Source organism: Dunckerocampus dactyliophorus, chromosome 2, assembly GCF_027744805.1.
Source record: "Dunckerocampus dactyliophorus isolate RoL2022-P2 chromosome 2, RoL_Ddac_1.1, whole genome shotgun sequence".
In the NCBI taxonomy this organism is placed as follows: Eukaryota; Metazoa; Chordata; class Actinopteri; order Syngnathiformes; family Syngnathidae; genus Dunckerocampus; species Dunckerocampus dactyliophorus.
In genome coordinates, this window is record NC_072820.1 from 5,368,762 (window position 1) to 5,396,249 (window position 27,488).

Below are 27,488 nucleotides of genomic sequence, written 5' to 3' on the forward strand. Positions count from 1 at the left end.
GACTTTACTCTTTAAAATTTTATGCCGTTTTCCATTTCTGCTGTTGATTTTTTATTTTTTTCCTCCAAATATCTCAACTTTCTTCTTGTATACTTTCTTCTCCTAATATTTTTACTTTATTCCCATGTTATACATTTTCCCCCAACTTAAGTTTCCAAAAATTACAACTCTATCCATTGTTTTTGACTTAAAAAAAAAAAACTTTGTTTCTTTAATAATTCAACTTAATGCTACTGAAATGACATTTCTTGACATCCTCATACTGTGACTTTATTCTCGTGAAATTATGGCTTTTTTTCCTTGCTAGATTACAACTCTTCTCTTAAATTAATACTTTGACTTTCCCATTTTTGCTGCTGGTGTTTTTTTGTTGTTGTAGTTTTCTTGTTAAATTACAATTTTAGACTGTGCTGCGGGCCGATAAAATCACAGCCGCGGGCTGCAAATGGCCCCCGGGCCGCACTTTGGACACCCCTGGTCTAGGAGAATAGAATTTAACAGAGCATACTGACACACTGTAAGCGTAGGTGGCGATATGACACACACATTCAACATCTATAACGGCTGATGCAACCCTCCCCCAGGGCGAGGTGAGCTGGTGTTCAGTGGGGGTTTGAACATCTCTTCAGGGTGTGCTGAAGGCTCTCGATACGCTATCTATCTCCAAACATATGCGCGTGGCAGAGATACGTGTGACATCTCGGGTTGTGTAACAATTCATTGATGAGCAGCAGCCGCTTAAGTGTTCTTTGGCCTGATGAAATTCCATTTTCCGCAGGTACAGTCTGTCTATAGTCTGTCTCTAATAAAAACCTCCAACATTTGGAGCAAGAAAAGGAACAACAGTGACCACTGCTGGTGACAGCGAGAGTAGTACGACTAGATAAACACGTACATAGAAAAATATTTATTGGAGAAACATGTTAGCCACGCAGACTCAATCAGAAGTCAGTGTGCTAATTAGCATTATAATACATGACACATTTGACAAACATTCACACGCGCGTACACGTTTTATACGCCCTCACTCACACACACGAGAACAAGTTCAACTCACAGGACGCTTTTCTTCAGTGGCTGGGCCGGAAGGGGAACGGCATCCCTGTCATGAAGGGCTGAGCGGGGTATTGTGGATGGGAGGAGGGGTGCGAGGCCAGCGGCGTGTGGGGCGCGTGTGCCGGGTGTATGGGGTGCGAGGCGATGGGGGAATGGGACGCGTGCGGGCTGAAGGCCAGAGGCGGGGTGTGGATGTTGTTGTAGTACATCACCGGTCCTGACAACACCAGCTGGAGCAAGCTGCAGAAGCAAACACACAACGGAGGGAACATGCTTTAGAATACATGAGTGATGCCACCATCTAATGGGGGGGGGGGAGGCATGCACTGCTTCGAATATTACAGACAACACTATTGAAAACTGTAGTTACTTTCTAAGCCCAGCAGACGGCGACAAAGACCCATAAGATGAATCCGAGGCTCACAGCTGTGTTGTAGTTTTATGGACTGTCTGCTCCATAGGGAAGCACGTGGAGAGGCGCAAATGTCAGGGCATTTTGGAGGGAGGACCAGAGTCTTAGACTTTGGAAACCCCTGAGCTACTGTACTGCAAATTGGGGACCAGGAAGTCATTCTTCCCACGGAAGAATATTAACTCATTCAATCCCAGGCGTTTTACAAAAGAGAACCCCTTCAGTACCGGCCATTTTACACGATTTTGACTGATCTTTCAAGGCATACAGAATACTGTGTTCTACGGCTATATAAACATGGAACCTAGCAAAAGAAAGATTTGACTCCCATCTTTCATCAGAAAAAGAAGTTTGTTTCTACCTTTTTCCGTTCTTTAGTAATCAGCAGTAGAACATAGGTAAGTTTGAGGAAAATATCAGTTCCCGACTAAAAAAGGGAGAAAAACAGCTTTTCTTCAAGCATAACTTTCATTTTGACACACATATTTTTTTACTTTTGTGACAGCTCAAATATGGAGACAACTCTACCAACATCAACAACACTAACTTGCTCATGTTAGCATGCTAACACCTAGTATAATGGTGTTTGTATAAGTGCCTACTTCTGAAAATGCTAAAAAGGTTTTGTATAATTATTTTAGCATGCTAGCATGGTAATGTTAGCATGCTAACGATAGTGCTATGTGTCCGTTTATGTTCATATTCATGAAAATCGCAAAAAATGCTAGTATGCCAATATTAGCATGCTAGCAATGCTAACATGCTAATGTTACCATGCTAACACCTAACATGACAGTGGTAAGTGTTTATATACATTATGCATAAAATGCAAGTATGCTAACGTTATCATGCTAACACCTAGCATGATAGCGCAATGTACCGGAACAGCTAAATGTCCTAAACAAGTGCTCTGACCATTTTTTTTTTTTAGTTATATGCACAAAAGCCAAAAATGGTTCTGTCTCCCAACATTAAAAGAATCCTTTAAAAAATTTGTGGATCCAGACGGTGATCCGGTTCACCTCCAAAATGTAATCAGTTCTTCCATATCCCATTTCTGACAATTCCAGAAAATTTCATCCAAATGCATTCAGAACTTTATCAAGTTATTTTGAACACAAACACACAAACACATAAACGCTGGCAAAACCTCCGCACTGCGCTTTGCGCTGCTCTTGGCGGAGGCAAGCCAATGTACGCACCCAAAAAGGTTGGGGAACACTGCTGTACCACACTTTGACAGTATGCGAATTTGCAGTGGAAACAATGCAAAAGTGGAAGAGCAAAGTCGTTAGTTTCTTACTTGTTGTGTGGGAGGCGTGAACAGATGGCTCTCAGGTCCTCTGCAACGATACGACAATAATACATCATGCACGCGACAAAGAGACCGCACAAAATACATGTAAACACATGTTCCTTTGTCCTGGTGATTGACACGCTCACCTCTCGAGCAGAGCAATGCTCCATTGGCCATGGCGACCTGCAGGGCCTGAGCCAGCCGGTCGAGAGCCAGCTGCGGTAGCACATGTACGTCGGCGGCCGGTGTGTGGGTGTGTTTGTCGGCCTGGTCCAGCAGCCGGGAAAGGTCGGAAGTTAGCGAGGCCAAGGACTCCATCTGAAGGAGGGCCAGACGACCGAAAATGCCTTTCTCGTTTAGTATGTTTGGCAGGAGCATGAAGACCTAAAACAGAAAAGTATTTTCCAGTGCAAACGTTGACGCATTCACGTGTGGAAAGACCCAAAAATCGGAACACACGGACCTGTAGGACGCTCAAATGGAGTGCGGAGAAAAGACCCGCCACTTCCTGTTCGCTGCCTGAGTTGCTGTGTGCCAACATCTGCTTCTTGTCCCTCTTGTACGCCAGCGGGGCTTTGACACACCAGCGCACCAGCCCGCCGAGAGGTGTGACATCGAGCGAGCTGCTCGGCTGGCTGCCGGTCAGGGGCGTGTTCAGGAAGGTGACTAGGACGATGCGAGGGTCCTCTTGGATCCATGACACGATCATCTGGAGGAGTTCTAGAGGAGGCGTGAGCTCCTCTAAGGGAAAAAAAAAACAACGCTGATTTTGTTTCCGATCCAACAACATGTCAACATACTGACAATATACTGCAATCTACTAACTGAATTTCTACTACGTTACACTTTTCTGCACTCTGTGTGTATGCTAGCGGCCCCGCCTCCACCCATTGCTATTGTAATGATTTTGTATATTCTATAATGTTATTATAAAATTGCGTTTGTCAAATGAAAGCCTAATAAACAGCCCGTGCGTCCAAAGCAAATACCTGAGGTGAGGTCATACAGCGTGGTAACAGCAGTGATGAACTGGCAACAAAAGCGGGGACTGGCGCTGTGGATATTCTGCAAGGTGGGCACAGAACCTGGCATCATGCTGCAGTAGTCATCGACCAGGACTTGCGCCAGACGCACACAATACACGCAGTGGGTCCTCTGCCAGACAAAAACATTCACAGATGATACAGAAAAAAAACCCACATATTGCCATCAAGTATTGTGCTGCAATGTTTGCAGATCATTTTGTAAATAAAAAGCTTGGTAGCATATTGACATTCATTTGACTGACATTCATCTCCACTCTGACCAGACTTTGCCAAAACTTCTTCTATCAAGACTAACCAACTCCCCCAAAAAACAACAAAAAAACACATTTGCACGTAGACGAGAGGCCAAATCGCATAGAAAAGTATGTGTTTTTTTTAAACATATCTTAGCTTGGAAAGCAATATAGATTTACGCAAGTGAGTACGCTTCACAAGGCACTGATGCACCACAGACCATGATGCTACCACCACTGTGTTTGACTCGAGACAAGAAACATCTATCTTGGCTGTGTGTTGAGTCATTTTCTGGAATTCATGTTTCCCTGGATGAACCGCAGCTCCCCAGTGCCGGCAGCACTCATGCACCAAAGACCATGATGTTACCACCACCACTGTGTTTGACTGTAGACAAGAAACATTTATCTTGGCTGTGTGTTGAATCATTTTCTGGAATTCATGTTTTCCTCAATGAACCCCAGCTCCCCAGTGCCGGCAGCACTCATGCACCCAAGACCATGATTCTACCACCACTGTGTTTGACTGTCGACAAGAAACATTTATCTTGGCTGTGTGTTGAGTCATTTTCTGGAATTCATGTTTCCCTTGATGAACCACAACTCCCCAGTACTGGCAGCACTCATGCACCCCAGACCATGATGGTACCACCACTGTGTTTGACTGTAGACAAGAAACATCTATCGTGGCTGTGTGCTGGGTCGTTTTCAGTGGACAGTAAATCTATACTGTGGTACAAGCTGTACACTGACTATTCTAGTGTGTATCCAGGTTTCAGTTCTATAGAATCGTCCTTTGAGAACATATACAAGAATCACTCGTTTATCGCAGTTAATCGTTCCAGACCCAGCCGTGATAAGTGAATTTCTGCAAAGTAGCATTCCTAGTTTATAAATGGGATATTTTAGCAGTTAGAGCATAGAAAACCAGTTTACGACCTTCTAAATACTGTTTTTAACATTATTAGTGCCCTCCCGACACAAAATAACACTCCGATGTAACATTACTGACACCTAGAGACCAGTGTAGAATACTTCATATCACCAAAACGTCTTATATGAACGTCTATATCATCAACGAATGCATCCTCTGAATGCCATATATGGTATTTGTATTTTAATAATTTAGCAGTTCTCATGCTTGAAAATGCTGAAGTTAGGCAAAAAATATGTAAAGATTTGCTTAGATATACACTACATGTTTTTGACTAATAATAGGCCGTATTCAACCCCAAAAGAGGGATTACTGGACAAGTATTTGGCATGGTATGCATTTAAAGGGATTGTCTGACATATTTTACTAGTCCTGCTATAAGCTTATCATAGCAAAGCCTATAAAAAGTGTTTGTATCATTTGACTTTGACTCATTCTGTGCTTGTGCACAACGATAGCTAATAACACACAGTTGAGTTTGATATTTTCTTTAGATCTGTCCCAGTTCACGTGTACACTACTTTCAAATAGATCATACGAGTAACTAACAGCTCGATAAATGTGTGTATTTGTACTTAAATGCTTACCTGGAGCCAGGTGGCGGCACATTCCAAGATGGGAACCCGGCTGACGGCAATCGCCATAGAGACCAGCTTTCCTAGCAGTCCCATGCGGCTGTCATCTGCCTGGTTGCCTTGGAGGCTGAAGAGGGCGGAGAACATGAGCTGACGAACAGTATCACGGCTTTGTTCCTGGAAACAGCTGCACATGATCTCCAGAAGCTGGAGTTCCTGCAGCGCGCTCATTCTCTTAAAAATAAAATTAAAAAACACCATGGTTATTAGCTGTCTCTCTTTTTTTTTTAACCATTTCAGTGTTGAAGGTGATACGTCATGCCTTACCCTGGTCAGGGCGTTTCTGTCCTTGGGTGCATGCAGAATAAATTCCTCCACTAGTTCTAAGGTTTTAGTGTCCACCTGAGGAGGTTGCCTCCCTGACTGAACCAGGTTGCTGATGTAGATGTCCAGGTGGTAGAGCAGCTCCTTGGCGGCACTCAGCACATCACGAGGCAGCAGGGACTGACGTATGTCACCCATCGCGACCTAATAGACATGAATGTACAGCATCCAACAAAAGTGAGTTCTGTACATCCCTCACATTCCATCTTCTCAAGTGTGTTATTTTACAGTAGGTCTATGAGTCATATAAGCTGTACACTGACTACTCTAAAGCAGTGCCGTCCAAAGTGAGGCCCGGGGGGCATTTGCAGCCCGTGACTGTTTCTTTACTGGCACGCAGCGCATTCTAAAAATATAATTTAACAAGAAAATAGAAACAAACACAGCAAAAATGGAAAAAATCTGCAATTTTACAACAATAAAGTCAAAATATGAAGAGAAAAAAGTTGTAAACTAACAAGGAAAAAGACGTGATTTTCCGAGAATAATGTTGGAATACTATAAGAAAAAATTAGGCATAATGTTAAAATATTAAAGGAAAAACATGCTTGTTTTTTTAAGTCGGAATAATATGACAAAACAAAATAAGATTGTAATTTTTGGAAAATTACGTTAGAGCACGTGTCAAACTCGTGCCCCGGAGGGCCGAGACGCTGCAGATTTTCTCTCCAACCACTTTTTCAGCAGGTGATTTAATGGATGAGCTCCTTCCCTCAAACTGAAGGTGTCAATCATTAAAATCACCTGCTTTAGTGACTGGCTGGAAAGAAAACCTGCAGTGTCTCGGCCCTCCATGGCACGAGTTTGACACCCCTGCGTTAGAGGAAAGTTATAATATTATGGGACTAAACTCATAATATTACGAGAAGAACATTTACAAGAAGAAAGTTTAAATAGTTGGAATAATGTTTTTCTTAAACACAGCAGAAATGGGAAAAAAGGCTGTAATTTTAAAAGCATAAAGTCAAAATATTAAGAGAAAAAAAGTCATATTCGAATGAAAAAAAGTCAAAATTTTCCGAGAATAAACACGTAATATAATGAGAGAAAAAAAATTCATTTTAGTAGCATGAAGTTGAACTATTAGTGAAAAAAGGCATCATATTTAATTTTAAAGTCGTAATATTATGAGAAACACACAAAACAAAAAAAAATTTGTGGGGGAAAAAAATTAGGTTGGGGGAAAAGTTATGATATTATGGGAATAAAGTAAAAATAGGAGAATAAAATTATAATATTATATAAATAAATAAATACATAATATTAAAATAAAAGAAAATGTACAAGAAAAAAGTTGGAATAGTGGGAAATAAAAAAAACAAGGGCAGAAATGTAAAACAAATATAAAAAGAGAAAAAAGTTGCAATTTTCTGAGAATAAACTCATCATCTCATGAGGAAAAATAACATCCCTGTAGTGGCACAGAATATAAATATATTTTAAAAAAATGCATATATATATATTTTTAATTGTAATATTATGAGAAACAAACACCACCAAATAAAGCTGTAATTTTTGGAAAATTAGGTTGGGGGAAAAGTTATAATATTATGGGAATAAAGTCAACATATTTATATTACATGAAGAAAATGACGAGAAGATTATTTATGAGAAAAGTTGAAATACCTGGAAACATTTTTAAAAAAGCAAAAATTCACACTAATAATAAGCTTTTTCACATATATCATAAAGATGAGATGCATTTTTCTTGAAACATATCATTTCCTAGCATATCTCCATGTGCTGCTTTACAAAACATCAAAGTGGCCCCTGCATGCTTTCATTTTTCACTACGTAGCCCTCGGTGGAAAAAGTTTGGACACCCCTGGTCTAAAGTATACGCAGGTTTCTACATTACTGCCCTTTGCGAAGATATACTGTATGAAAAATGATTGCTGAAATACAGTCAGATACTGTATCCTGCTGTTGGATTAACATCATTAAGGTTCCAGAACCCGTTCATACTTGAGAGTTAAGGCTTCCAAATAAACATTGCTGCAGTTTATATATTAGTATTAAAGTCGTAAAGTTGTAAGAGAACAAGCTCTTTCTAACACTTTCGAAGTGAGCACCAGAAGGTCGGTCGGTCTCCTCCATCCGGCTGCGGCTAGTGTTAGCATGCAATGCTAACGTCACCGTTTTCCACGCAAGAAAAACACTGTGGCCATCAATAACTTGGTATCGCTGCGAAATATGCATCGCGCGTATTGAAATAAGTTCTTACCTGTGGCAGAATTCGCAATATTTGTTTACTAACAGAAGGATAACGAGACTACTTAATGGCCTCTGAATGTTGCCAGAACAACTTCCTGTTACTACGGAAACCACAGTGGGACAAAAGTGTTGCCTAAGTGTTCCGTGTGTCAGACGTCAATTGTGACAAAAGAAGCGTTGCGTTTTTGGTTACTCCTATTGTTGTAATAGTTACCTTATAATTGTGTCGAATTTAGAGTATGCTGACTTTTAAAAGAAATATATATTTTTTAAAAATTCTATATATTTTTAATTTAAACTCTGCTTCTCTTATAGTTATTTTCGGACATATTGGATTGTGCCAGTGTAAATACTGTACACTAAAAACATTTTTATTGCTACATGCAGTAAAATGTGATGGTATTTCCGTAATAGCACACATCAGAATGTTTTCGTTGTTCTATTCATATTTAAAAAAACAATTCCATCCTCTAATCCGCTTTTATGTCCACTGGGGCGCTCACGGTGGCAAAGAGGAAACAGTGCACGCTGTTTGTGCGCGCTCCCGCCGCCACTTCGCCCCACTGTCACACTTTGTATCGTCCCGTCGAGTGGAAACGTCCCACAACACGCAAGATGACCATCAACACCCTGGCGAGAGGAGGCTGGCACCGGGAACAAATGACATGCTTCCGCAAGGTAACGCTCGTTTATTTGTTATTGTTTTTACTATAACAACAGGGAATACATGCGCTCTTACGTCTCCAACATTTGCCAAAAATGCTGAAATTACTGACAAAAAACTCATTCAAAACAATGATGAGGATCTTAACAGCTAAAAGGGGGCTACATGGGAACAAAATGTAATAAAATACTACTTACACAGCAATCCTGACATGACCCGTTGGAATATGATAGAAATTGTATAAATTCAAATTAAAGCACAATCTAGACCAGATCTGGTCGAAATGAAAACACAAAAAAACATTTAAAATCTCTACTTGATGACAGAAGAGACTGCAGCAACGCCAGTCAAAGATCCTTTACATAACAGGATCGCTCTGCTCTTTTTCAGCACCTACTGCAACAAAACTAGTCCAAGATCCAATGTATATGTCAAGAGCGCGCTGCTGTTTTTAAGAACTTTCCATGACAAGATCCTTTATGGGAGCTCTCTGCTGTTTTTAAGAACTTACCCCAACAAAGCTAGTCAAAGATCATCTATACGCCAAGAGCGCTCTGTTGTTTTTAAGAACCTTTTGTGACAAGATGGTCTATGTGACAGGAGCTTTTCTGCTGTGACAAAGCTGGTCAAAGATCCTTTATATGTGTCAAGAATGCTCTGCTGTTTTTCAAGAACTACCACTACAAAAATGCCAGTCAAAGATCTTCTACGGGACAGGTGCCCTCTGCTGTTTTTAAAGACTTACTGCAAAAACCGCGACACAAAGATCATCTGTATGTCAAATTCACTCTGCTGTTTTTAAGAACGTACTGCAATAAAGCTAGCCAAAGATCCTCTACTGTATATGTCAAGAGCGCTTTGCTGTTTTTAAGAACCTCCCGCCATAAAGCTAGTTAAAGATCCTCTATGTAACAGGATTTCTCTGCTGTTAAGGACCTACTGCAACAAAACCAGCCAAAGATCCTCTATATGTGTCAAGAACGTGCTGACGTTTTTAAGGACCTACAACAAAAATGACAGTGAAAGATCTTTTCTGGCAAGTGCTCTCTGCTGTTTTTAAAGACCTATTGCAAAAAAAACGCAAGACAAAGATCCTGTAAATGTCAAGAGCACTCTGCCGTTTTAAGAGCCTACCACAACAAAGCTAGTCAAAAATCCTCTCGATGTCAAGAGTGTTCTGCTGTTTTTAAGAACCTACCGTGACAAGAATGTAATAGAAAGTCTTTGCTGTTTTTAAGCATATGATGCAACAAAGCTTGTCAAAGGCCCTCTAAGTGTCAAGGGGGCTCTGCTGTTTTTATGGAGGAACCTACTGCGGCAAGATCCTGTATGTACTGTAACAGGAGCTACGTGCTGTTTTTAAGAACCTACTGCTCCTCTGCTGTTTTTAAAACCCGGGGTAGGTTTTAAGATCATCTCCAGTTATCTAACAGGAGCTCTCTGTTGTTTTTAAGCACCTAACGCAACAAAGTAGTCAAAGATCCTCTACATGTCAAGAGCGCTCTGCTGTTTTTAAGAACCTACAGGAACAAAACGAGTCAAAGATGCTCGATGTGTCATGAGCGCTCAGCTGTTTTTAAGAACCTATGGTAACAAGATCCTCCATGTAACAGGAGCTCTCTGCTGTTTTTAAGCACCTACTGTCATCATGCTAGTCAAAGATCCTCTAAGTGACAGGAACGCTCTGATGTTTGTTTTTAAGAACCCCCCGTGAAAAGGTCCTCTATGTAACAGGAGCTGTGTGCTGTTTTTAAGAACCTGCTACAACATAGCAAGTCAAAGATCATCCATTAATGTCAATAGCGCTGTGCTATTTTTAAGGACTTACTTCAAAAATCTTCTCTATGACCCTCTGTTGTTTTTAAAGACCTACTGCAAAGCACGCAAGTAAAAATCCTCTATGTAACAGGATCTTTCAGCTGTTTTTAAGGACCTACTGCAACAAGGCTAGTCAAAGATCCTCCGTATGTCTCAAGAGCGATCTGCTGTTTTTAAGAACCTACCGTGACAAGATCCTGTGTGTAACAGGAGGTCTTCTCTGTTTTTAAGCACCTAACGCAACAAAACTAGACAAAGATCCTCCATGTAAGGCGAGCTTTCTGCTATTTTTATGACTTTTTTGACATAATATTATAACTTTATCCCAAACCTAATTTTCCAAAAATGACAACTATATTTTATTTTGCTTCTTTCTCATAATGTTAGAACTTAAAAATATATATATTTTGAAAAAATCTTTAATATTTAAAGTCTATGGGACTAAAATGACATTATTTTTCCTCTTAATATTACAAGTTTAGTCTCGTAAAATTGCAACTTTTTTTCTCATTAGAATATGACTTTTTTCTGTTAATAGTTTGACTTTATTCTCATAAAATTACAGTTTTTTAAGTCCATTTCTGCTGTTTAAAAAAAAAAAAAAGTTCAACTATTTCAACTTTCTCTCTTTTTCTTCTGGTAATATTTTGACTTTATTCACGTCATATTTTAACTTTTTCCCCAACCTAATTTTCCAAAAATTACAACTATATATATTTGAAGTACCTACTGTGACCATGCTAGTCAAAGATCCTCTAAGTGACAGGCACGCTCTGATGTTTGTTTTTAAGAACCTCCCGTGAAAAGGTCCTCTATGGAACAGGAGCTGTGTGCTGTTTTTAAGAACCTACCGCAACAACGCCAGTCATAGATCCTCCATCTAACAGGAGCTCTCTGCTGCTTTTCAGGACCTACCGCAACAAAGCAAGTCAAAGGTCATCTACTGTAGATATGCCAACAGCGCTGTGCCGCTTTTAAGCACTTACTGCAAAAATGACAGTCAAAGATCCTCTATATGACAGGTCCCCCTGCTGTATTGAATGACCTACTGCAAAAACAGACAGCACCACTTTGCTATTTTTAAGGACCTTTACAACAACAATGCTTGTCAAAGACACTCTTTGTGAAAGAGCTCTCTGCTGTTTGTTTTTAAAGACGCCAGTAAAAAGACCCTCTGTAAAAATAGTAAAAAACACGCAAACAAAGCAAATCTCTCCTTGATGAAAGATATTATTCTGAATTACTGCGATGATAGCAAATGAAATGATAACAAACTGTTATCAAACCCCAAACACGTCTCCATGCCAAGACCACGCAACTATACAATGGAATTCCCTGTTCACATGTAGCGCAGCACCTGAGAGGACTAAAGGACGACAGCGAGTGTTTGCATGTGATGGTTTAAGCCGAATGATGTCTGAGGAGGGCACCAGATGGCAGAAAGTGATGCTTAATGGATGGGAATCATTAGACAGGAAGGATTCTCCTGTCTTATGTAAGTGTTTGTTGCAAGGATCCTGCAGTGATCTACGACGTGTGCTGCCAGTAATTCCACTGCAGACATTATCCACCATGATTTATAGCGGCAGACAGACGAGAGGGCATCTACTGTAGCATACATTGATATCATTGTCATCAAGATGCTGCCTTGGGGACACAGGCCATGTCAGGGCGGTTCTCAGAAGTCCGTTTATAATCGAGCATCGTGCCAAAACACACAAATATAGACATTTCCAGTATCATTTTGATAACGGTTGCCGGCAGGGCAATTTTGCCTGCATCATCAAGATGTGATATGCCGCAGCATTCTATTTAGGAGGGAGGATCCATCCCGTGGGATGGTACGGTGGATGTAACCCCGTATGACTCCAGTGCAATTACAAAAAAAAGAAAAAACCCCGCCTGGAAAATTCCTCTCTTGCTTATGGTGTTTGTTTTTAACTTCCAGATGGAGAAAGTGATTGTGGCCATGCAGGACCCCGACATGGGCGTCAAGATGAGGAACCAGAGGCTCCTTATAACTGTCATACCGCACGCCATGACAGGTGCGCATGTGTAGAGACGCACGCTGCAGCACGTCTCGGGTCCCAGCGGTACATGCATAATGCAAGGGCGGATTTTTGGAGAGTATTGTGCGCGATGCAAGAAGAGCGAGTGAGGAAAGTTTGCCCTCTTTTGCAGGCCGTGACGTCATTGAGTGGCTCGTCCACAAATACAACATATGTGAAGAAGGTGAGGATTTGCTGTCATTCCCTGTGTCGCTTTGACACACAGGAGCTGTGTGTGTGTGTGTGTGTGTGTGTGTGTGTGTGTGTTGTTGCAAGAGTGTTGCTTGGATATGGTGCGTTCATGTGGTGTGCTGTTTTCCATTAGAAAGAAATGTAGCGCACCCTCCAGAGGATCCAAGCTTGATTACCTGCTTTGATTAGGATCCCATGTGGAGTTTTGCAACCTCAGGAGACTTGGTGCTACCTGAATAAATTAGAGGTTGGAAAAATGCATCACAAAGGTTTTAATTTAATTTAAATGAATTGTTGAGGTATGATGATGCTTCACCAAAACAAGCCAGTACAAATTGGTTCGTGACATTTCGCTTCTATTGAGTCGAGGCCACACTTGCACCACATTGTAGGATCTGTATTAAAAATGGTACCTTTAAAAAGACAATAATGCTTGGCTTTGATTAGTGCACACTACAGTGTAATATACCAGGACTGCAACCAACGATTATTGTCTTAGTCCGTGAATCTGAAGCTTGCTGTTTCGATTAATCGAATAATCGTTTAGGCCCTGGAGCAGGGGTGTCCAAAATGTGCGGCCTGCAGCTCTTTTTTTTGAAAACTAAACAAAAACAACAACAGCAGCAAAAATTGAAAAATCAGCATCATTTTACAAGAAATATACAGAAAACAACAACGGAGAACAAAGTCAAAATATTAACAGAAAAAAGTCATATTCTAACGAAGAAAAAAGCTGCAATTTTACGAGACTTAATTCATAATTTTAAGAGGAAAAATAATGTCATTATAGTCTCATAGAGATTTAATATTAATTTTTTTTAAAATATATTTTTTTAGTTTTAAAATGATGAGAAAGAAGCAAAACAAAATATAGTCAGTTTGGGGAAAAAGTTATAATATTATGACAAAAAAAGTCATAATTCAGAGGAAAAAAAATTACAAAAAGAAAGTTGAAATAGAAAAAAAAACAGCTGTAATTTTACAAGAATAAAGTCAAAATATTAAGAGGAAAAAAGGCCTATTCGAATGAGAAAAAAAGTTGCAATTTTACCAGAATAAATTTGTAATATCATGAGGAAAAGTAATGTCATTTTAGTAGCAGAGAGTTGAAATATTAAAGAAAAAAATATGCTATTTTATTTAAAGTAATATTATGAGAAACAAACAAAACAAAGACAAGTTAGAATGTTATGGGAATAAAGTCAAAATATTACCTGAATAAAAGAAAAATTACAAAGATTATATAAGTAGAAAGTTGAAATATTTGGAAAAAGTAAAAAAAACAAACAAAAAAAACCAGCAAAAATGGGAAAAAGAGAGCAGAGACCAAAGTTCATACTCACAAAGCTGAGATGCATTTTTTTCTTGAAATTTATATAACTTCTGTTTTTTTTTCTATTTTTCAGTATGTGGGCCTGGCTGGAAAAAGCTTGGCCACCGCTGCCCTTCACAGACCAAATCAAAAGGAACCAAACACAAATTTTAAAAAATCTATTTAAATCAAAAAACGAATGGAATACCAGAATAGTTGTCGATTAATTAGATAATTGATTCACCATCGATTCAGTGATTGATTGTTGCAGATCCGCAATACACTGAGAATGATTTCTAAAGGTCTAATAATGTAATTACAATATTATAATGATTATGATAATAATGATGATAAAATCAAAGTGTAACTTTCTGTTGTGTAAGTGTGTGTGGGCTTCCCAGCATGCCTTGCGGGTTATAAATGAGTATAATATTACTGTGTGTTATATTAGTGTGTTAGCGTTTATTTTATTACATGCTTAGTCCGTGTAAAAGAGGCATTTGGTTTGATGACCTCCTGCTGGTTTGTGTTGGAGTGTCAAAAACAGACACATTTATGGGCGTCTCAATTCAAACCTGTGGTTTATCGCCATTTGCTGTCGTGTTTTGTACCAGAGGCTCTGCATCTTGGTGGTATGATGGTAAGGTATGGCTACATGTACCCTCTCAAGGAGCCACGATCCCTTGTGCTGCACCCCGATGAATCACCCTACCGCTTCCAGGTATTTTGTACCCGATGGAATGCAGTCTAACTTCATAAAAAAAAAACACAGTCAGCAACCCGTCAACATGTATTCAGTTGTCAAAGTCTTAAATGACTACTTACAGTATAATCCAGGAATTGAAAACGTTGTCTTTTTCAGACGCCTTACTTCTGGACCAGCACTCGGTGGCCTGCCTCTGAGCTGGACTATGGTAAGGCGAGGAGGTGAAGGTGCAGAGGTCGCCATCATCAATCATATAATGCACTTTGTCACTGTGTTTATCGCACCAGCAATCTACCTGGCTAAAAAGAACATCAGAAAACAGGGAGAGCTGATGGAATATGAAAAGGTGAGGTGCAAATGTGCGCGCGTGTGATTGTCTATTGTGTAGGCCAGAGTCACTTTGTCAAATGTACTGTGGTACAGGGGTGTCCAAACTTTTCCCAGCGAGGGCCACATACTGAAAAATGAAAGGATGCAAGGGCCACTTTTGATATTTGGTAAAGCAACACATAGAGATATGCTAAGGAGCTACATGCAGCTCAAGAAAAAACTACTAAAGACGACATTTTTTTTCCATAATAATACGAGTTTATTCTTCTAAAATTGCAACTTTTGTTCTTCATTCGATTATGACTTTTTTTCTTAATATATTGACTCTATTTCCATAAAATTACAGCTGTTTTTTTTCCCCATTTCTGCTGTTTTTTTTAAATTCATTTTCCAACTATTTTATTTCAGCTTTCCTCTTGTAAGTTTTCTTCTCGTAATTCTAACTTTATATCTTTTAAAACAATCATGTATTTTTGCTTTATTTCAACATTGTCACTGAAATGATATTTTTCCTCATTTTACAAGTTTATTCTCATAAAATTGGAACTGTTCTATTTTTTTCTCTTAATATTTTGACTTTACTCTGGTAAAGAGTAAGAGCTGTTGGTTTTTTTGGTATAATTTTCCAAATATGATACTTTCTTCTTTCTTCTCCTAATATTTTACATATTATATACATTCCAATGTTATACATTTGCACCCAAAAATTACAACTTTATTCATTGTTTTTGACTTTAAAAAAAATATATATTTCAACTTCATGCTACTAAAATGAAATATTTCCTCAAACTATGACTTTATTCTTGTGAAAGTATGGCTTTTTTTCCTTGCTAGATTACAACTCCTCTCTTAATATTTGGACTTTTGATTGATTTTCCCATTTTTGTTGTTGTTTTTTTAAGTTTACTTGTGAAATTACATTTTTAGACTGTGCTACGGGCCGATGAAATCACAGCATGGGGCCGCAAATGGCCCCCGGGCCGCACTTTGGACACCCCTGCTGTAGTATATCAGGGCTGGGGGCCGTACTTCTTTCACAAGACTCACACTTTTACCTTCATCAAGCAATGAAGCAAAACATGAAAACACAAACACCACGTTAGCACCGGTCAAAAGATCCTCTATATGACGGGACCACTCTGCTGGTTTTAAGGACCTGCTGTAAAAAACGCTTGTTAAAGATCCTCTACATGACGTCTACATGATATGTCTGCTGTTTCAACACCTACTGCAAAAATGCTCGTCAAAGATCCTCTACATGTCAAGAGCGCTGTGCTGGTTTTCACGGCTCTACTGTACAAAATGCTAGTCAAAGATCCTTTAAATGACAGGAGCACTCTGCTGTTTGTTTTAAGGAGCTGCAAAAATGCTAGTCAAAGATCCTCTACAGTATATGACCGGAGCGCTCTGCTGTTTGTTTATTTAACCAACTACTGCAAAAACGCTGGTCAAAGATCTTCTATAAGACAGAACTGCTCTACTGATTTTAAGGATCTACTGCAAGAACGCTTGTCAAAGCTCCTTTAAATGACAGGAGCGCTCTGCTGTTTGTTTTAAGGAACTACTGCAAAAATGCTAGTCAAAGATCCCGTCTATGACAGGACCTCCCTGCTGTTTTTCAAGGACCTACTGTAAAAATGCAAGTCAAAGTTCCTCCAAATGACATGAGCACTCTGCTGTTTGTTTCAAGGAACTACTGCAAAAACACTCGTTAAAGAACCTTTACGTGGCATGATATGTCTGCACAAAGATCCTCTATATGACAGGACCTTCCTGCTATTTTTAAGGACCTAGTGTAAAAACGGTCATCAAAGATCCTCCATATGACAAAACACCCGCTGCAAAAATGCTTGTCACAGATCCTCTATTAGACAGGAGAGCTCTGCTGACATAAAGCACCTACTGTGAAAACGCTTGTCAAAGATCCTTTACATGACAGGACAGGTCTTCTGTTTGCTTTTAAGAGCTACCGTAGAACTGAAACACGAATCAAAGATCCTCTGTATGGTAGGGCCTCTCTGCTGTTTGTTTTCAGGCACTTCTGCAGAAATGCTAATCAAAGATCCTCTACATGACATGTTTTTAAAGACCTACCATAATAAAGCTCGTCAAGTATCCTCAGTGTGTCAAGAGCGCTCTGCTGCATTTTAAGGATCAACTGCACAAACGCCAGTCAAAGATCCCCGATATGGACTTAAGGACACAACACTTGCCAAGCATCCTCTGTGTCCTGTGCTGTTTTTTGGAATTGTCTCTAAAAATGCTAGTCACCGGCCTTGCGGGCTGGCATGATGTCATTAACGGGCTGCATTTGTCCTGTGTGCCACCACTTGTATAGTATAAGTATACATTACAATATAAGCATAGTATAAGTATAGTATAAGTATACATTACAATATAAGCATAGTATAAGTATAGTATAAGTATACATGACAGTATATATTTTCTATCAGTATTTGCATCCTTGCCCTGGCTTTTTAGGAGCGGTACAGTCTGCTGCACAAGAGGATCAACCACACCTGGGACTTTGTCGTGATGCAAGCCAGAGAGCAACTCAGGTACATGCACTCACACTAACACAATGACACACACACACACACACACACACACACACACACACAGTGTATTATCCTCATAGTGTCATTTTTCTTCAGAGCATCCAAACAAAGGCGAAAGGCTGACCGTATTGTTCTCGAGTGTCAGGAGCAGGCGTACTGGCTCATCAACAGACCCCCGGTATGTACGAGTAGCGATGATAGTGTATGCCATGCTGCACTGCAAATATGCTTGGAAGCCGACCTTTTTTTGCTGTACTATAATATGGTAGACTACGCTTTGCTTTGACTATGTCATATTATGTTGAAAGATTGTTCTATATAATGCAATGCTAGAGTAAACTATGCTAATTATAATGTTAATCAGTTGGTTTGTTTGATGCAATGCAATAGTCAAGGTGATCCAAAGCTATGATACACTATGCAGTGTTATTGTGTTGTATATGCATACTGTAGATTTGCAGAACAGCAGGTTGTAATTGTTTTAAGGTGAAATTATGACATGTCCTTGATTTTATGTTGAGAGAGCTAGTAGAAAGTGACTTGAAGGCCCCATATGGCCCCCAGGCCAGACCATGTGCACCCCTGGTTGATGTGCACCGTGTGCCAATACATCCGTGCACTGTCCATGGTGCTGATTGTGCCTCATGTAATATCCCTCCTTAAACAGTGATGTTCCATAAACTACACTCAACTGACAAATACTCTCGATGTACTTAAAGGAAAACTGCAGTTTTTGGGGGGAATTTTGCCCATCGTTCACAATCCTGATGTGAAACATGAACACATATTTCTGTGCGTTCCAGAAATATCCAGCTGACAAAGCCATAACCAAACAACCCTCAATAAAACGCCAACAGGGGTCTTCATAGTCGAAATAGGTACCGCCCATGATGTGCAATGTTAGCGGGCTCATACTAACTCGTTAACTCTAACACTCGTTAGAACGCACAGAAAAGGGAAAGAAATGTGTGTTGATGTTCCACGTAAGGATTGTGGATGATGGGCAACAGTCCAAAAAAAAAGGTGCAGTTTTCCTTTAAGGCTGTGGCCAGCAATTTTTACATGTTTATGTCTTTATGCTTCACTGATCATGGTTTTTCGCCAAGTGTTGAGATTTCCCGCCTTGAACGCACCAAAGTTGCTGTGCGACGCAAAAATGAAACATTTATATTTTATAATACTTCCACATGGAAGCGAGACGAGGGAGCCGTTCCGAAGCTGAATCTAATCTAGCAGTTAAAACGATCACTCTTTTATAGCAAATGCTGATCCGAAATCGGAGGAGAACGTCAACGTCAAGCGAGCGGGAGGGTTTGTCGTTATAATTTTGACAAACAGGCACTATTTAATGATAGAGTCTGCGCCTGGGTAAACTTATTATCGTTACTAGCATTTTCTTAACGCTAACCAGGGGGAAAAAATCACCAATCCTTGCTATAAAAAAAAAGAAGTCCGAGGACCTTGTAACATTCAGCTCCAATGCTTCTGCCTGCTGCATGAAATATTCAACCCATCTGGTAAAAGCCTCCGCTGACAGCGGTGGAGGAACACAGGGTAAAGAAAAACAAAAACATACAGTATATATATTAACATCTAATATGATATGCGTTAATAGAGGAATTGAAAGGGGAGGGGTTATGCAGGGAAGGGGCCGTGATGGGGAGTTCCTGTAATGCAGATAAGACAGAGGGAAGCTGAGGACAAGACTTTGGAGGAGGGACTCCATCTTGGCGTGCCTGCATGAATTAGGAACGAGGGCACGGACAGAATGAAAGGGAAACCTGGGAATAAAAAGGCTCAAGCAAGTGGAGTGGAAAGCTCAAAGCTGGCTGAGTGCTCACTCACGCGCATTTTCTCCCGACACACACACACGCACACACAAAAGCTATTAACGTGCCAATGCTTGTTTATGTTTTTCAGCCCGGGGTGCATAATGTGCTCGACATGGGCCTTGAAAGACCAAAAAACTACAATTTACAAGTTGTACTGGTCAGTGAAGGCATCAAAACACTGTTACTCTGGCTTTACCTTATGTACAGTATGAGAAAATAACACTAACTCCGATCCCTCTTATGTGTTTCCGCATCCTTGCTGCTGGGATTGTTTCAAAGTAAGCGTCTGCATGATTATTAACTGAGCACCATTAGATTCACTTTCTGGTGGCTTTGTTGATTTTAGCATGAAGCAATCGTTTCTTGGTTGGCCAAGGTCATTTTATTTCGTAATATGTTTTAATACTTTTAATTCAATTACTTCAAAAGTCCATCAAAATAAAATCAATTATTATTATTGCTAATTAATAACACAAAATGTCCAAATGTATTATAAAAAATAAACACATTATATTAATTAAATTAATATTAAAAATGATAAAATAAATTATTATTATTAATATTATTAATAATACAAAATGTCAAAATTTAAAAAAATAATCATAAACAATGATTCACAAAATGTTTACAAAATCAATAAATTAAAATCCATTATTATTGATATTTAATAATACAAAATGTCAAAAAATATTATAAAACATAATCATACATAAATACATAATGATGATCCATGAAATTATTAAAAAATATAATCAATTATTATTATTAATAATACAACATGTCAAAATATTCATATATTATTTTTAAACACATAACGATTAATTTAAAAAAACACTATTTAGTATTAATCATTAATAATACAAAATATATATTTTAAAAGTCATATATAAACAATAATGATGAATGAAATTATTTAAACATTTTTTATATAAAATACATTATCATTATTAATAATTAATAATACAAAATGTCAAAATATATATTTTTAAATCATCATATATAAACACATAATGATTAATTAAATAATTTAACAAAGAAAATTAAATAAATGATTATTATCACTAATAATTAATAGAAAATGTCAAAATATATTAAACAATCACATATAAAAGCATGATTACATTATTAAAAAAGAAAATAAAACATTAAAAATGAATATAAAATGTAAAAATATACTTTTAATATAATCGAATATGAACACATGACGAATTAAATTATATTTAGAAATAAAAATCAACTAATTAGTAGTAATTAATAATACAAAATGTCAAAATTTATTAAAAATGATCATACATAAACACATAATAATGCTACTTTTTTTTTTTTACATGAAATAATTGACTTTTTCATTGTGTAAGTGAGCGTTAACATGCATTGTATTGTTCTTGAACAGATCTAGAATAGTGATTACTACAAAAGAGAGGTAAACGACATTCATCACATTCATCACAAGTGTGTTCTAATCTGTCTTGTTTGCGTGTCCAGTCATTTCATGTGTGTGTGTTTTCCAGATTCATACGTGCAGAAGGGCCCTGGGAAGAAATCGTGTCAAGTCATCCATCTGCCTGGAAGGGTTTGTACTGGAGAGACATATGCACACGCACACACACACACACACACACACACGTCCAAATACACGCATGCTCTAATGGACTGGAAGCCTCCTGAACAGAACTTTCACTCCTTCAGCACACACACACACACACACACACAGCTTAGTGCGCTCACTAGAAGAGACGCTAATGGATGCTTCCTGAGGCAAGTTGGAATTAGTGGCCATTAACTGCTATGATCTGAAGTACTAATACAATAATACTACGTCTGCATGTGTGTCCGTGTGTCTGTGCTTGAGCAGTTTTTTGAAATTCAGCGAGCAGTACCAGAACCACGATCCCATTATGCAGGGCTGTCTTCCCAGTAACCCCTGGATCTCTGATGACACTGCACTTTGGAGCATGAATGCAGAAATGTGAGCGAATACACACATTCGAAGGAGAGTATGAACTGTCCACACGCGCTGTTGTTGCATCTTCCTAACGCTTACTTAACCCCAGACCCAGCCATCCTTTGTCATATACTGTGTATTCTAACATAAACATAACATAAACATAATGATAATATACTGTACCATCATGTCACACTGCATTACATCACATGGTGGCTGTTTATTTTTAGTATTTCATTCAAATAAAAATAATTACATAATTATTATAATACATATAATTTATATATATATATATATATATATATATATACACACACACACACACACACTAAAATCTATAAATCAGGGTCAAAAATAAATTAAAAAAAATATATAAATTATATGAATTATTAATATAAAATATATAAAATATATATTTTTCCATGCTGTTAGCCTGAATTGCTCATCTTCAGCAATATGTGCTAAAATAGAATTTATATACAAAATAATAATAATAATAATAATAATAATAATGTAAGAGAAAGAAAATGTGACTGGTAAAACAAGTACAATTTTTAATCACATTTTGTTGGACACATTTTTTGGCACTTATTTTAAGTATATTTCAGATTTAATTTTGTTCTATTGTATTGTATTGTATTTTATATTTTTTTATTTTTTGTTTCATATTGCTTTTATTTTATTTTGCTCATTTTAGGAAGTATATTTCAAATTTTATTTTATTTGACTGGATTGGATTTTGCTTATTTTATGTTATTTTATTGTATATTATTTTATATATTTAAATGTTACCCGGCCTCTCGCCTGAAATCAGCTGGGATAGGCTCCAGCATACCCGCGCCCCAATGAGGACAATGGGTATTTAAATGTTTTATTTTATATAACTTTTATTTTATTTTGCTTATTTTAGGAAGTATATTTCAGATTTCATTTGATTTGATTTGGCTTAGATTTTATTTTGTTTCAAATTAAAAAACGACCAAAAATAGCTTGTTATAGGGTATATCAGATGTATAATCTTGTTGATACTCTATTGTGTCAATTACAACAGAGCACCTTATTTGAGGAAACACTGTAGGGTTCTATCATTAACATTTCTATATGCTTGTTTATTTACCTTTTATTTTTAGAACCTGAAAATTGCTATGCTTCTTAGTGAAGAGTACCGGGCCCCGTTTTGAGCACCCACCTATTCCTCCAATAAAGTTACCTTGAAATGATGAGCAATAATCACAATTGCTGTGAGCAGGGTGCCCGTCCCGACTCGTCTTCGCGTGGAACGTTGGAGCTTCAGCTTCATGGAACTTCTCAACGACACCATGGGGCGGCGTGAATTCATGACTTACCTGGAGAAAGAGTTCAGCGGTGAGAGAACAGAATCGCTTCTGCGACTGATTTGAACTCGCACCACTTCTAAATTCACTCCGTCGTTATTTTTTTTCCCCTCCTATCGTCAGCGGAGAACTTGTGCTTCTGGCAGGCCTGTGAGGACATCAGACACGGAGAAAGCTCCAAGATTGTAGAGAAGGTGGAAGAAATATACAAGTAAGTCTGGAAAAACTGACCCACCTGCGCAAACACACACGTGAATTTTTACCTTTTTGGTGATCGTTGCTCTCCTGTACGTGAAACAGAAACTTCTTGGCACCCGGAGCGGCACGCTGGGTGAACATTGACAGCAAAACCATGGATAAGACCTTAGAGGGCATCAAACACCCACATCGCTTCGTCATGGACGACGCGCAAATTCACATCTACTTCCTCATGAAGAAGGTCGGGGGTGATTTTCGACATCTACAGTTTTATTGAGCAAACTCACCAGCGAAACGCAAGCTGATTCTAACCTAGCATGGCTTCATGAATCTGCGCGGCCAGGCCAGTACTTCTCAAACTGTCGGGGGGGACGCGAGAGGCAGGGAGGACTTTCAATATTAGTGCAGTAGTTATGAATTTGTCATACTCAGCATGCAATTTGTCTCTTAAATACGCTTGCGCTCCACTTTCGAGTTCACTCTGTTTGGCGCAAACATTTGGGCTCGGCAAGCACATAAAATAAAAGAATTAAGCCAAAAATCATGTCATCAATCACGGAATCATTTCAACAAATAATTTTCATGTCTCTCTCCGACAATTTTCAGAGATATTTTATCACTTTTAAACGTATGCGCTTCAAGGCATGCAATGTAAGGTACAGTCGCTGAGGGGTTTTCAAAGTCTAACATTGTCCCTTGGACTCATCTACAGTCATCCCTCGTTTATCGCCGTTAATTGGTTCCAGACCAGCGTGAAGTAGGACTTCTTATTTTTAAGTGGAATATTTTCATAGTTAGAGCATAGAAAACCTTGTAAATAGGTTAGAGCTCTCCGGACATGAAATAACACCCCTATAGTCACCTTTATTACCCAATATAGTAGAAATAATAAGAGAACTGTATGAGGGATTTTATTTGTTTATTGATTACTGTGGATAATTCAAACCTGCAATAAACCTGTTGTTCCGGCGATCAAGTCTGGTGCTTGTGTGTTTCGCCGAACATGACAGGAACATTGCCGACACCTAGTGACCAGTGTAGAATACTATGTCAACGTCTTTGAATGCCTTATATTTCTACTTTTAGTTCACTTAGCCATTTTTATGCTTGAAAATGATTAATTTAGGCAAAAAATACATAACATTAGAATGAATATGCTTTTTTTTTTTTTTTTTACTCATAATAGGCTGTATTTAACCATGAAACCACAAGATTTAATTAACTCACCCCTTCAGCAGCAGCCATTTTAGACGATTTTGACTGATCTTTCAAGGCACACAGATTATTGTCTTCTATGGCTACATAAACATGGAACCTACCAAAGGACAGATTAGACTCCCGTCTTTCATCGTTTGTTTTTAGGTTTTTCCGTCCTTTAGTAATCAGCAGTTGAACATAGGTAAGTTCCAGGAAAATATCAGTTCCCAACTATAAAAGGGAGAAAGCCAGCTTTCTGTGAAAAAGATACATTTCAAGCATAACTTTCACGTTGACACAAATATTTGTTTGCTTTTGTGACAGCTGGAAATATATAAACAACTATACCACAACATCAACAACACAAAAAAGGGGTTGTTTTACATTAAAAATAACAATTTATTCGCAAATATAACACCTTGAACTATTTACAGTTGCACATTTGAACTGAACTATGTGTGTGCACGCGTGTGCACGCGTTAAAATTTCCCTATATTGCGTAACCTCTGCACGCTACACTCCTCCATGCGCTCTCACTTCCTCCTTCCTGTCATGTGTGATTCTTCCATTGACATGATCCCTGCTTATCAAATGCCCTTCTGCCACCTTGAGGCCGTTTTTATGGCTCAAAATTGTATCATCACATCTTTTTGCCTAAAACGTAAAAGACGTATAAATACGTTGTCGGTATTGAATGAGTTAATATATTTCTGAAAAAGCATGATAGAGTGAATACGTGTGTGTGTGTGTGCAGGACTCTTATCCCCGATATCTCAAATCTGATCTTTACAAGAACATGCTGGCCAGAGCCATTGTTCCGCAGGAGACGAAGAAAAGGTGACCCACTCGCTTGCACCACTCATTCACATGAATGTATTTTTACATATCGTTCAACCTTTACTTCCTTCGCCAGCGTGTTCCCCTTCATGAGGAAACAACGGCACTCCAGCCCCTCCCCCGCTCAGGCTGCCAGCCACGAAGATGGGCATGCCAAAGCGTCTGGGCAGGCAGGTACCAGCTCTGCGGCCGTCTGATCCCAAAAAAAAAAAGGTCACCCTCGTGACAATCAGTTTATTCAGTCAAACTATGCAACAGCTAAAGCTTCTCTGTCTTTGTGAACCTCCTGGAATAAATAAATAAATAACATATATACAGCGCACATAGCGATGCACCTCAGCAAGCATCAAATTGTATTCCCGAAGCACCAGCAGTTTGCAAAAGAGCTTTTAGTGCAACAGCAACATCCTGCAGAGTATTCATTGTGAGTCCACATCCTGTTTCAGTCCTAAAATGTTTGATATCGACTCCTGATTCATTTGTCTCCATTCATTTTATAACCGTCACACTCATTTTGTGTGATGCGGTTGTTCCTCGGGCAGTAGAGGTCAGCATTCCGTGATTTACATGTTTTCGCAGCATGTTTGTTTGCTTTAGCGTTTAATTGAGGGCCTTTTCCAGCGAGGGCCACACAGTGAAAAATGAAAGGATGCAAGGGCCACTTTGATATTTTGTAAAGCAACACATGGAGATATGCTAAGACGAAGAAAAAAATGCATCTCAGCTTGAAAAAGCAAATTATTAGTATGAACTTCACTCTTTGTTTGCCCATTTTTACTGTTGTTGTTGGGCTTTTTTTTTCCCACATTTTTCAACTTTTTTCTTAAATAATCTTCGGTAATTTTCTTTTCGTACTCATGACTTTATTGTCATAAAATTATAACTTTTACCCCGACGCAATTTTCCAGAAATTACCATTTTATTTTGTTTTTTTTTTTTCTCATAATTTTACTACCTTTTACAAAATAACATTTTTATTATTAATGTGTTAATATTTCCACTCTATGCTACTAAAATGACATTATTTACCCTCATAATATTACAAGTTTATTCTTGTAAAATTGTGACTTTTTTGTCCTTTTTTCCTCTTAATATTTACACTTTATTTTTGTAAAATTCCATCTGTTTTTTTTCCATTTCTGCTGTTGTCGTTCTTTTAAATTTTCCAACAATTTCAACTTTCTTCGTGTCAATTTTCTTCTTGTAATTATGACTTTATTTTCATAATATTTTGACTTTATTCTCGTAACATTATAACTTTTTCCGCAACCTAATTTTTTGAAAATTACAATTTGATTTTGTTTTGTTTGTTGCTTATAATATTACATTTCTTTCATATTTCAGCTTTATGTTACTAAAATGACATTTTCCTCAAAATATTAGTTTACTCTTGTAAAAAAAAAAAAAAAAACATCTCATAAGAATACAAATTTTTCTTTTAACATGTTGATTTATTCACGTAATACTCCAGCTGTTTTTTCATTTCTGCTGCTGCTATTTTAGCTTTCTTCTCATACATTTTCTCCCTGTGGTTATGACTTTATTCCCATAATATTTTGACTTTATTCTCGTAACGTTACAACTCTTTCCGCTACCTGATTTTTCACAAATATTTCTCATAATATTACAACTTTTACAAAATAATGTCTTTTTTCTTGAGTATTTCACTACTAAAATGACATTATTTTTCATCATAATTTTGCATCATTATTCTCTTCAAATTACGACTTTTATCATTAGATTACAATATTTTTTTCTCTTAATATTTTTTACTTTATTATTTTAAAATTACAGCTGATTTGTCCCTTTTTGCTGTTTTTTTATGTTAAATTATATCTTCAGAATGTGCTGTGGGCCAAATTTACTGGTTTAATTGCTGTTTTTGTTCATCCCGTGCTGGAGTTGCTGACTGCGACCACTGTCATATTTGCTTGAGCATGTTTGCATCGCAATAAAACATCAACATTCTTCATTCAGTGTCATCACCATTTGTTGGTCAACTTTTTTTCTTTTTTACTTCAATTGTCTCGTTTTGTTTTGAAATGTTTAGTTTCCTTTTCCATGGGTTGCGTTTCAGGCTGACTGGCTCCCTCTGTTGGCCAACACTGGTCAGACTAAAAAGCAGTGATGGGCAATTAGTTCGAATTAGTAGTTATTTTCTCCAAAAAAGTAATGGAATTAGTAACAAAATTTAGAATATATGTCTTTTTTTTTTTTAACAAACTCTCATCAATGCAATAGTCATTTATCGACGGTCCCTAGTATAAACAACCAGTGGTTACAGTGGCAGTGGCGGAGCCAGAAATTTTTAATCGGGTGGCCAAGGTGAGACCATTACTCACGTACGGGTGGCAATAAGTTGATAA

At 38.1% G+C, this 27,488-nt stretch overlaps 2 protein-coding genes across 3 annotated transcripts; one reads left to right on the top strand and one right to left on the bottom strand.

Moving 5' to 3' along the window:
* Nucleotides 1-892: 892 nt before the first annotated feature.
* ints15 (integrator complex subunit 15) lies at nucleotides 893-8,263 on the bottom strand. The gene is made up of 8 exons (XM_054769100.1): nucleotides 8,162-8,263; nucleotides 5,881-6,081; nucleotides 5,566-5,787; nucleotides 3,755-3,920; nucleotides 3,229-3,506; nucleotides 2,912-3,149; nucleotides 2,772-2,811; nucleotides 893-1,296 (listed from the first exon to the last, which is right to left on the bottom strand). The coding sequence occupies exons 2-8, from the start codon at nucleotides 6,073-6,075 to the stop codon at nucleotides 1,071-1,073; spliced, it is 1,365 nt and encodes a 454-aa protein (XP_054625075.1). The 5' UTR covers nucleotides 6,076-6,081; nucleotides 8,162-8,263; the 3' UTR covers nucleotides 893-1,070.
* Nucleotides 8,264-8,672: 409 nt separating this feature from the next.
* rgs11 (regulator of G protein signaling 11) lies at nucleotides 8,673-27,090 on the top strand. Of its 2 annotated transcripts, none has more exons than XM_054768812.1 (17): nucleotides 8,673-8,829; nucleotides 12,582-12,678; nucleotides 12,815-12,865; nucleotides 14,800-14,906; nucleotides 15,048-15,099; nucleotides 15,179-15,237; nucleotides 17,703-17,779; nucleotides 17,876-17,957; nucleotides 19,700-19,768; nucleotides 21,011-21,034; nucleotides 21,123-21,184; nucleotides 21,467-21,580; nucleotides 22,806-22,921; nucleotides 23,014-23,101; nucleotides 23,191-23,329; nucleotides 25,040-25,122; nucleotides 25,199-27,090. In XM_054768812.1, exons 1-17 carry the CDS (start codon nucleotides 8,767-8,769, stop codon nucleotides 25,317-25,319), a joined length of 1,404 nt encoding a protein of 467 aa, XP_054624787.1. In that variant the 5' UTR covers nucleotides 8,673-8,766; the 3' UTR covers nucleotides 25,320-27,090. The 2 variants fall into 2 exon arrangements, with proteins under 2 accessions (XP_054624787.1, XP_054624788.1); XM_054768813.1 differs by having other exon boundaries at nucleotides 8,769-8,829; nucleotides 12,582-12,726.
* Nucleotides 27,091-27,488: the final 398 nt, after the last annotated feature.

Coding starts and splice junctions, on each gene's coding strand:
- ints15 (XM_054769100.1), bottom strand. CDS start 6,075: ATGGGTGACATACGTCAGTCCCTGCTGCCTCGTGATGTGCTGAGTGCC. Junction 5,788..5,880: donor ACAGAAACGCCCTGACCAGG/GTAAGGCATGAC, acceptor TTTATTTTTAAG/AGAATGAGCGCGCTGCAGGA. Junction 3,150..3,228: donor TCCATTTGAGCGTCCTACAG/GTCCGTGTGTTC, acceptor TTTCTGTTTTAG/GTCTTCATGCTCCTGCCAAA.
- rgs11 (XM_054768812.1), top strand. CDS start 8,767: ATGACCATCAACACCCTGGCGAGAGGAGGCTGGCACCGGGAACAAATG. Junction 12,866..14,799: donor ATACAACATATGTGAAGAAG/GTGAGGATTTGC, acceptor GTTTTGTACCAG/AGGCTCTGCATCTTGGTGGT. Junction 17,958..19,699: donor GGCTCATCAACAGACCCCCG/GTATGTACGAGT, acceptor TATGTTTTTCAG/CCCGGGGTGCATAATGTGCT.